The sequence below is a fragment of the Camelus bactrianus genome, chromosome 4 (assembly GCF_048773025.1).
Source record: "Camelus bactrianus isolate YW-2024 breed Bactrian camel chromosome 4, ASM4877302v1, whole genome shotgun sequence".
NCBI classification, from domain to species: domain Eukaryota; kingdom Metazoa; phylum Chordata; class Mammalia; order Artiodactyla; family Camelidae; genus Camelus; species Camelus bactrianus.
This window is the reverse complement of record NC_133542.1, coordinates 44,226,173-44,236,300: the sequence shown is the minus strand read 5'-3', so window position 1 is coordinate 44,236,300 and position 10,128 is coordinate 44,226,173. Positions and strand designations below refer to the sequence as shown.

Here is a 10,128-nt window from a genome sequence, read left to right as displayed (position 1 = left end):
TAGATAAAAAGTAACTCACACTGTGCCTTTGATATCTCATAGTACAAAGCAGTGCTTCTCAAAGTGTGCCCCTTGGATCATGAAAATGCTTCAATCTCTTTTAAAACCTAAAGAAAAAATAAATATAATCCAACCTGGATGATATTAATATTTATATCAATGCAATTGTAAAATACAATTTTTAATATTTTTTAATGGAGGAAGGGGCCCAGGAGAGGCCAAAATGCTTAAGGCACACAGAAGTCCTCATGCAGCCCTATTCACCAACATTTACGCTTTCCCTCTCTAAAATTTCCTTCCTCTTCCATCATCCATCTTACCCTTCAGGACTCAATTTATGAATCATTGCCTTGGGGAAATTGTCCTCGAAGAAATTTTCCTCTTCAACCTTACCTCTACTCCATCCCCACCACGTGCTCACACCTACCTTGGTCTATGCACTCCTTATGTGCACAGCTCCATCACTCCATCTCCACGCTGTTATACAATGACATATTTCTACGGAGTCACTCAGAGACCAGACCAAATATCAGGTATCACTGTGATGCAGACACTACTGATGCTCCACTCAGATCCACTTTGTCACTGTAGTACACTCATTCCCCAGATGTCACGGGTGCATGGCTCACACTCCACATCTCCCAGAGGATCTGTCCTTGCCTGCCAAGACTGTCTGGAGGTGCCTGGGAGTCCACATGAGCCTCTACCCATCCCCACCTCCATGGGTGGTCCATAGCCAACCAGTGACCGACAGCAGGCGTACAGCAGCCCAGGGCTCTTGCTGACGAGGAGAGTAACTTGTATGGTACCATTCACTCTCCAGAGCGGCCCATGAAATCACATCATTGCCTAGCTTCTCCCCTGCACTGTTCTGTTTCCCTACCAACTTTACAGCATTCCCTCGGGACTGTATGGCTTGCTAGGAATCCCCATCTCAGTCTCTGTTCCTAGGGAGCACGACCTAAGGCACTTTGAATCGCCATGACTAGCATTAATGAACTGGCAAAAACGGTCCAATAAATGGACATAGTGAATGAATGAACAAATGAAGGAGTAAATGTTAGAGGGACATGGAAGCAAGTATCAAAGACCTACCCAGGCCTTTACAAGGGCTGAATTGATAACAAAAGAACTTCAGTCCTTACTAAACTAATGGCTTGAGCACAGGGAGAAAAGATTGGGACGTAGGTTCTAGAACAATGGCATAGACAGGTTTGCTCACAAAAATAGGAGAAGAGTCTCTAACAGTTAGATGTGAAGAACAATGCCTGCTGTGTGCCTAGGAAGTCACTTTCACATATACCAACAGACTAAGATGACATTAAAAGCCATCAAAACTGATAGTGCTTTCCTTAAGTTCTCTTGGACCTGAATGGCCCCAGAGCTGGGGACAAGATGAGTTTGCAAGTGTGGATTATGAGGTTCGTTCCGAAGAATTTTTGTGAGCGATGACCTGGTGATGACAGGCTGCCTTTGAAGACCTGATGCCTTGCAATAGTACCACAGTACCCCAGTGATCCTAAAAGTGTGGTCCTCTGGAGCCAGTGTTTGACAGGCTGGAATTATGAGAGATTTCATGGCATGGAATTTCTATCATAGATATGGTTCTTTGTAATTTAAGCAGATCCTCTCAACCTTTGCAGCAGTTTTGGAGCTGAGCAGATGGCAGGGGAAGTCTTGACTAAGTGGTGAAGTTTCAGCTGCAAAAGGCAATTCCTAGAATGACAATTCAGAAACTCATTTCCCCCAACACTTATCATATTGGCAGAGGGCTCATGAATCTTTTTAGGAAAACGAGAAGGAAGCAGTACATCCGAATAAGGCGTCCTGTGTTTGGCTAGGTTATGTGGAAGCAAACACTACTGAATCCAATTCTTCCCTTGTGTTTGCTATTCGCAAGGCAAAAGGCCAGACTTGTTTGTAAATTAGATAATACCCAAAAAGCTAAAGCCTAGGGTCTGCAACGTAACAGACCTCCAGCACACAAAGCAACTACTAAATGCATTCTAAGTTGCTCCAACCCTGGCTAGCATTACAGACCCCTGTAGTTTCCAGCTATGTCTTATAAAGGAACAGTGAGGCTGTAGAAAGAGCATAATCTGGCCTCAAATCCTGCCTCTGATACTAAATAACTACATGATATTGAGCGAATTACTTTTCCTTTCCAAGCTATTTCCACAAACGTAAAATGGGGGAGGACGTGAGGGAGAGGATAATAGCAACCTCAGAGGATTACTGTAAGAATTCAGTGTGAGCATATATATGAAAGTAACTGGCAGACAGTAGACTTTAAACTGTATCAGTTTTTCTGCATTTCTATCCTACCTATCTTGGCAGAAATGTATGTCAAAACAGCTGTTGCTCTTTCAAATTATTTCAGCTCCAGCTCATCTATAATTTTTCCTTTATCTTCAAACAACTTTAATATTAAAGTGTTTTTGCCTTGAAATTCCAAAGCCCTTATTCCCTGTGAATGAGGCAGTGAGGTTCAGCTTTTGGGATTTTTGTTTTGATCCTTTACAATGTGTATGTAATAGAAACTGTAAATGTATTCAATATTCTGAAGCTATAAATGTATACTGTCTTTTAATGAGGAGTGTTTGTTTTAATTCAGTTTAAATTACTCAAATGCAACAAAAGCGTTATCAACCGAAATTATTTCTGTGGCAAATAACAGAAAAGCTATTCAATTGGTTTTAAAAATTCAGGGAATTTACTGACTCTTGTAACCGAAAAGTCCATAGGACTTTTCCTGGCTTGGTCCCAGGCATGGTTTGGTCCAGGCTTTGGCTCAATTTTTCTGCAGTTCTCTCAGTTTTGTCTGTCTTCAAATGCTGCCTTTTTTTCTTGAGCTAGCCTCATAAAATGACTGCCAGCAGCATTCATGGTGGTTCCGTGTTCACATCCAAGGGCAGAACAAAGGCCAAGGGCAGTTTTCAGAAATATCACCATACAAAAGTCCCAAGCTTCACTCTTACTGGACTGCCCTAATACAACCTCTGTAGGACCGAAAATGCTGTGCTCTGATTGACTTAAACCTGTATCAATCACTACGACAAGCAAATGGGGTTATTCTGACAGCTTAGATCAAGCAGGGTCCTCCTCTGGATCTGAAGATAAGTTCGTCCCTCCTAAACTTCATGATTGTCACTGAAGGAAGCTGAAATGGATGTTACAGGGATAGTTTTAATGTCTGCTACAATAAAAAAATGAATTTGAGCAATTCAGTACAGTGTTCCACTTAAATGCCTATTTTCCTCTGTGAAATTATCACTTACTTCATTACGCTGAACTCTTTTCAAATAAAGTATCATACTTCAGCATCCAAGGGCAACGTTAGCCTGAGAGTCAGCTAATACAAGGAAAGACATCAGCAGGAATTTTCGGACATCCAGGTGAGGGGTCTTGTTTCTTGTTTTTTTCTTTCTCTCCAACTTTCCCTTATTTGTGTCTCCCTCTATTTTCTCACTATTTTTTTTTCTTTTTCTCACTTCTTCCTTCCATCCATATTCATTTTCTCTTTTCTTAATACGTCTTTTATAATACAAACGTAACAGGATGTGAGATTAGACATTTCCTGATGTCTAACCAGGAAATTTTAGCTAAAACCTCAAAGCTGTTGAAACAGATGACAGTGTCCTTCTAGGGACATGTCCTTTCAGAAATTATTAAAAGGAGGCCAGATTTATCCATTACTTACCTACCCAGCAGCATCTGAAAGAGAAAACTAGAGATTCATTAGAAAGAAGTTCTTCAAAGGTAAATTTATAGAGATGAGAGAAGGATGTTTTCACCCAGCCTGGAGCCAACTGAGGAGGCTTTCAAGTGAATAACTTGGAGAAGCCAGAGCTTATCAGATAAGGGAGGCTGGCATCTTCCTCCCAAGCTGAATATTTAAGAAAGTCCACAATATTGGAGTTTGGTGGGACAGAAGAGGAAGGAAAGAGTGAAAGCACAGATCTCTGCCCATCTTTCCCACTGCCAAATCCCAGCTTTGAGTCAGAAATGAGCTGAAGAGAGGGCAGAGAACTTGGGCAAAACTTTTAAACTGTATGCAGGATGGAAAGTCATTGTGTGTGGTTTTTGCTTGTTTGTTTGTTTGTTTGTTTGTTTAGGTTGAATTAGGTTCTCTAATACTTGAAAATGTAAGTCTTCAATAATAGCCAAACATCACTCTGCCTAAGCTGTTTTCAAGAAGTGAGGAAGAAAAAGTCCTAAAGCACACTGTTAGTTGTGGGAACATTAAAAAAATTTTTTTTACATTACATTTTAATGTAAAGAAAAAAGCTGTTTCCTAATTGTACCCCCAATGAATTCAGTTCATATAATAAACTTACTACACAAATGCAAATTATCATACATGCATCTTCAATATACTTTCTGTGAACATACCTAATAATGCAGGAAATGTGGGGTGTTCAGAGCAATTGAGGAGTTTGCAAAGATATGAGCAGGGCTAAGGCAGCAACCAAATCGAAGGTGGCGAAGCACCAAGAGGAGCAACCAGAGGGAGCCTTAGCAGCCCCAAGCCTGCAGGAGGAAGGGGAGGGAGTGGTGGCCCCAGCCCAGAGAGGGATGGAGCTGAGCTGCTCCCCAATGTGCTGGTGCCTTGAACAGCAACAGGCAAGGAAGCCCAGCCAGTGCAGAGCACAGAACAGGATGGAGACGGGGGAAAGCTCACTGTGATTGGCAACGGGTGAATTTTCAGCATATATCCCATATTTCAATTTCGAAATTTTGACAAAAATCATTGTAATTGACAATACAAAATACTCAAAGTACTTAAAACTGGTGATAGAGTAGAATCTCCCCATTGAGTCTTGGCAAAAATGGAATTACATTCCTCAAGGAGAAAAAATTAACCTCAGGCCAATGAAATCACGCTTAAAGGTAGAGAGAATGTATTTAAACACAAATGTTATCCACCTAAAATTCACCTAAATATGTGATAAAAGTTAATCAACAAAATAAATCTGGAAATGAAAATGCTGAAAATGAAAACAGGAGACACAGCAACCCTCTGTAAGATCACAAATAGAGGCCCCAAGCCGCAGGCCCACCTCACCCCCGCTGACCCGGCAGCACAGATCATCAAAGTCCCACCTCTTAACGTCTTTGCTCGGACATCTGCAGTCTAAAATCACGATAAAATCATCTATACTCCTAGGAAAACAGAAAGCTTTGTTCCTGTTAAAGCATCTCAAAGGATCATTTTTTCCCTTGGCATCATTTTTCCACTACTCTCTGCATTCTTATCTTTGTAAACTTAAAGTGGGGAGCCTAACTTTTCCACATCTTTGTTTTTTCTCACTGATGAAATAGGCAAGCAAGGTTTGTTCAACTCATTTCCCCAACCTACCCCTCCAGTTGGTTCCCACATTCCAACCATGCAACTCTCTCTTTCTAAACTCAACTAAGTGCAGAGTTCAGTGTTCTCTCATTGCTCTGGAAAACTTTCCTGTCTCCACCACACGTGTACACACGCACACACACACACCTCCTCCCACCACTCCACTGTTCAAGGAAATCCTTCAAGGTCCAGGTTAAATGTTATCTCTTCTCTCAACCACCCGCTAATCTTGCCCCACACTGCATCCTCCACACCAAATCTTGCCAATACAGTTCAATTGGTACTTAGTCCCCAAACTTTATCCTTTATTATTTAATAATTTATTATTTATTAATCTATTATTTAAATGGTCTTTATCACCTACATTATAGTTAGCTCTTTCAGTGACCATCTTCCCATTAGACTGTTAGACCTGGGAGGCAAAAACCAGGCCATTTACCTCTGGATCTCCAGGGCTAGAGGGAGAAGGTTTATCCTGAAAGAAAGAAAAACAAAATCTGAAAGGTCTTCAAGATATCTTTAAAGTTTTGTAAGCAATTCAAGTAACCCCTGTGCCTTCCCCTCTGCTCCCCTGGTGCACCGGGGCCAGGGCTACAAGTGGCCATATGAGCTTCCCGCTTGGACACTGGCTTCCCCTTTGACCCAGAAATCAGGTCAAGGCCACCTCAAAATCCCTTTAATACAAAGACAAGAACAACATGAATAAATTAAAACCATCTTTTGCTACTTAATTCTTAGCCACGTTCTCTATGTCAAGTTGCCTTAAAATGAGAGCTGGCTGTTCATTAATACCTTCCTGTTTATTAATGAGCAATGAGGTGGCTATGTTTACAAAATGGGTTGTTGCTACAACACATTTACACAGTTATAAATCAAGCAAACTGCAAAGAGATTAGCTGTGGAAGATCTGAGATTTTATTTGTTTTCACGAGGACTCTCCCAGTCGCTTCACGCTTATGGCAAAGTCATGACTGTACCCCAAGGTCTATTTAGCCTAGACTAAGCGGCTGTCACCAGCCCCATTAATGCCGCAGCAAGCTCGGTGGAGCTGCTTACAGACCAGGGAGGAGAATGATGTCACTTTGTTTTTAACAGACACCATTCTGGAGTCTTTGCGTTTCCTTTGCAGTCAGTAAAGACAGACCCCCCCCACCCCCCACCAGTGCAGGAAGGGAAGTTTCTATGAACTTAACAAGAGTTCCCTTCCTGCCCACCCCTCCCCTTGAGTCATGGTTACTAAGCTCATTAGATGGGTTACTCAAGTACAGTTAAGTTCCTATTATTTGCCACCTATTGTTCTCTAAAACTGCTTTGCAAACTATAAAGGGCTTTAAGAATTTACTTGTTTTCCAGCCTGAGGTGGGGACACTCCTCCTCCAGTTGCAATTATCAGCACACAAATCACAACTGTCCACCCATGAGGATGGACTTTCTCTGATTTCTAAAGCAACATATTCAAGCGGAAGGAACACTTCAGTTAGACCAAAGGCGTAGGTCCGAATTCTGGCTCTGTGACCAGGGCTGGGACGGGGTGAGGTGAGGGAGGGGTATGGGGAGCACACTGAGGGCAGCACTCACTCTCAGGTCTCCCTGGGCCTGCGCTGTCCATTACAACTTCTGTGCCTTTTTTTTTTTTCTAATTAGGGGCAAATTCATACAACATAAAAGTAATCATTTGGAAGTGTACAACTCAGTGGCATTTAGGAGAGTCACATACGTGTGCCAACACCACCTTTATCCAGTTCTAAACATTTTCATCACCCCAGAAGGAAACCTCATACCGTTTAAGTAGTCACACCCCAATCCTCTCTCCCTCCAGCCCCTGGCAACCACCAGCTGCCCTCCTATCTCTATGGATACATGTGCGCTTTCAAGTGTTAGTACTAATAACTAACTTACTTTGTGCCAACACACTATTTGAAGAGTTTTATGTGCATTCATTCAATGAATCCTCACGAAAACCTGATGAGGTAGATGCTAACATCCCCAGGTGAGTGCTTATTATTTAATACTTAATTATTATTTCTTCATCTGTAAAATGAAACAAAAATAGTAACACTCTAACAACAGTTTTCTAAGTACCTTTACGTGAGAGGCATTGTTCTAGGCCAGGAATAGCAATAGGATTCATCTCTAACCAACGGGGAGTGACTTCCTGTAGAAAAGGGGGAGAGGAATTCTTGAGATAGCTCACTGGGACAGAGGAGAATCATCAACAGGAACTGTCTGCCCGGCACAGAGGACTGGGCGAGATGTCACGAAGAACAGAGATTTGTCTTCCCTGTTAGGCAAGTAGGGGGAAAAAAAAGGACAAATGCAGTGCAGACTCTGCCTCAGTCCAGTACAAGACGGAAGCAGCTCCATGTAAGTCTAAGGAGGCAGTGAAGGCAGTTTGCAGAGTGTTAAAGAGTAGAGGCGCTGGGATTCAAAACACAACAAAATGAACTGTGTTCAAATCTCCATTCTGCGGCTCATAGGTAACATCTCGAAAAAGTTATTTAACCTTTCTTGTTCTCATTTCCTCTTTTGTAAAATAGCTAATAAATCTAATCCATAAAGTTCTGGTGGGAATGACATGAGATAATGTGAGTGAATGGCTAAGCACTGTATCTGACGCATGGTAAGAGCTTAATAAATGGCTAGGAAATAAAATATGTATTATATATTATATATTACATTTTATATATTACACATTATATTAGATATTGTAATATGTATATTATACATCCTTTGATGTATGAAATATATTTAAAGAGAGAATGTGTACATAGGTATATATTTAATGTGTGTGTGTATATATATATATGTATACATATGAATATATATATAAGTGTATATACCTACATACACATTCTCTCCTCTTTAGAGGACACAGACTAGACACAAAGGAGGACTCAAATCTACTTGCAAGAGGGAAAGGAGGTCAGAAAAGCTTTCTTACCAGAGGAGGCCCTTAGAATGATTCTTAAAAAGAACAGACCCACATACCTGCCTCATCCTGCTGTTCTGATGACGTGGTGACATCATTCATTGAAAGCATTTAGCACAATGTCTGCAGTCCACAAATATTAGCTAAGTATACATATACATTTTTGTTGGTTGTTTTATTATTCCACTGTGACCCTCTGAATCAGTCAAGGTTCTTGACGGCAAAGTACAGAAACTGCCTCCAGGTAACCCCAGCAGAAGAGACATTTCTTAGAAGAGTCTCAGAGAGTTCAATGATTCAACAGGAAGCAGGCTCAGAGTAGAGGCAGGAACCAGGAAAGGCCGGACAGCCGAGGATACAGCTAGGGTCGGCTCCCGGAGCAGTCTGGTTAGGTCAATGCCATGGACTCCGTCACCACTGGGCACTCAGCATGGATGCCATTGTCAAGCATGGGTCTCAGTGTCCCTGAGACTTTCCACCACTCCCTCAGGGTGTAATAGCTTTGGTGAAGGAACCTGTTGGCTGATTCTAGGTGAACTATCTACATCTCAGAGGCCAGTGGTCGTTGAGAGACGGTATCTGGCCTCTTCAACCTCCACAGTAGAAAGCAGGGCCCTCTCTCTTACTAACAATCACACAGAAGGCCTTATTTTAGAAATAGAAAGGGAATTTTTGTTGGATATCAGTAAAAAGTTTCAGCTGTACCTTAAAGACACTGTTTGAACATAGATGAAAGCATTGTACCAAAAATGAAGAAAATCATCATAAATCCCAGAAATTTATCTTCATACTGTAAAATATTTAAAAACTAAGACTTTCAGGTCATCTTTGGGTGTTTCACGCCAAACACATGTTATATATTAAGCAGTCAATAAATAATAGTGAAGTAAATATAAAACAAGTCAGTGACCAAATCTGTGACCAATATTGATCATAAATTTCCTCAAATCTTTAAAAATTGGTCTAAAATGTTAATTTCTCAGTTTGAACTCATACAGGTCAATTTGGAATGTGGGAGGATTCGTTTTGCTCCCTTTACCCTCATTAACAAATGCGAGAGATGTTTTTATCTAATGTGCGTGTGAGCATCTGGAAAACAGAGGGGAATGTGGGCTTATGAACTGATAACAAAAGTTGGTTATTAAGAATTAGTTGGTAATGGATTAGCAAGAGATAATTCTGTTGCTCCTAAAAGATCTGCTCTGAGATTTCCAGGAACCACACAGGCCTTTAGACAGAAGGCAGGAGCCAGAGGAGAGAAAAATGACTTCAGTGGAAAAACTGGCCTCTTACCATTAGCACTTAAACATGCCCACCCTCTCCCATATCAAATAAAACCCTGCATCTAAATCTTCCCCTGCAAGTACTACCCTACTTCTACTCTCCCTTGGCTGGTCCCAAACTTTTTTTTTAATTAATTAATTTTTAATTTTGGTGGGCAGGTAGTTAGGTTCTTATTTATTTATCTTTAATGGACCCTGGACCTCATACATGATAGGCATGCACTCTGCCACTGAGCTATATACCCTCTCCCCATGCCCCAAACTTCTTGATCATTGTTTATACTCACTTTTTCTATTTCCTCACCTCCCACTCATTTCCCAGCCCTCTGCAGTTTGGCTTCTAACCCCATTGCGCCGCTGAAACTTGTCAAGGTCACCAATGACTTCCTTCAAGTTAAGCCTAATGAACACCTTTCCATCTTGGTCTTACTTGGCCTCACAGCAGTTATGGACAATAAAGACTTCCTCTTGGAAATACGCTCTTCACTAAACTTTCATAACCCAACAGTCTCATGGTTTTCCTCCTGTATATATTCAATTGTAACATAATGTCTTGGGTTTTACCA

General features: G+C 41.3%; 1 protein-coding gene across 12 annotated transcripts in view; it reads right to left on the bottom strand.

Moving 5' to 3' along the window:
* The window catches only part of LOC105067534 (spermatogenesis-associated protein 31D4), a 154,206-nt gene that overhangs the window by 22,974 nt on the left and 121,104 nt on the right, over positions 1 to 10,128 (bottom strand). For 5 of the 12 annotated variants that reach the window (XM_074361751.1, XM_074361757.1, XM_074361752.1 and 2 more), the window contains exon 1: positions 20 to 5,689. The exons of 3 other annotated variants lie outside the window; for them this stretch is intronic. Coding sequence is in view for 3 of the 9 variants with exons in the window: in XM_074361747.1 (XP_074217848.1) it covers positions 5,715 to 5,785 (71 nt within the window). In the remaining 6 variants the exon portion in view is untranslated. Of the gene's footprint in view, positions 1 to 19; positions 5,690 to 5,714; positions 5,826 to 7,249; positions 7,382 to 10,128 lie in introns of those variants that run through there. 4 more of the 12 variants (XM_074361747.1, XM_074361748.1, XM_074361753.1 and 1 more) reach the window with 3 other exon arrangements.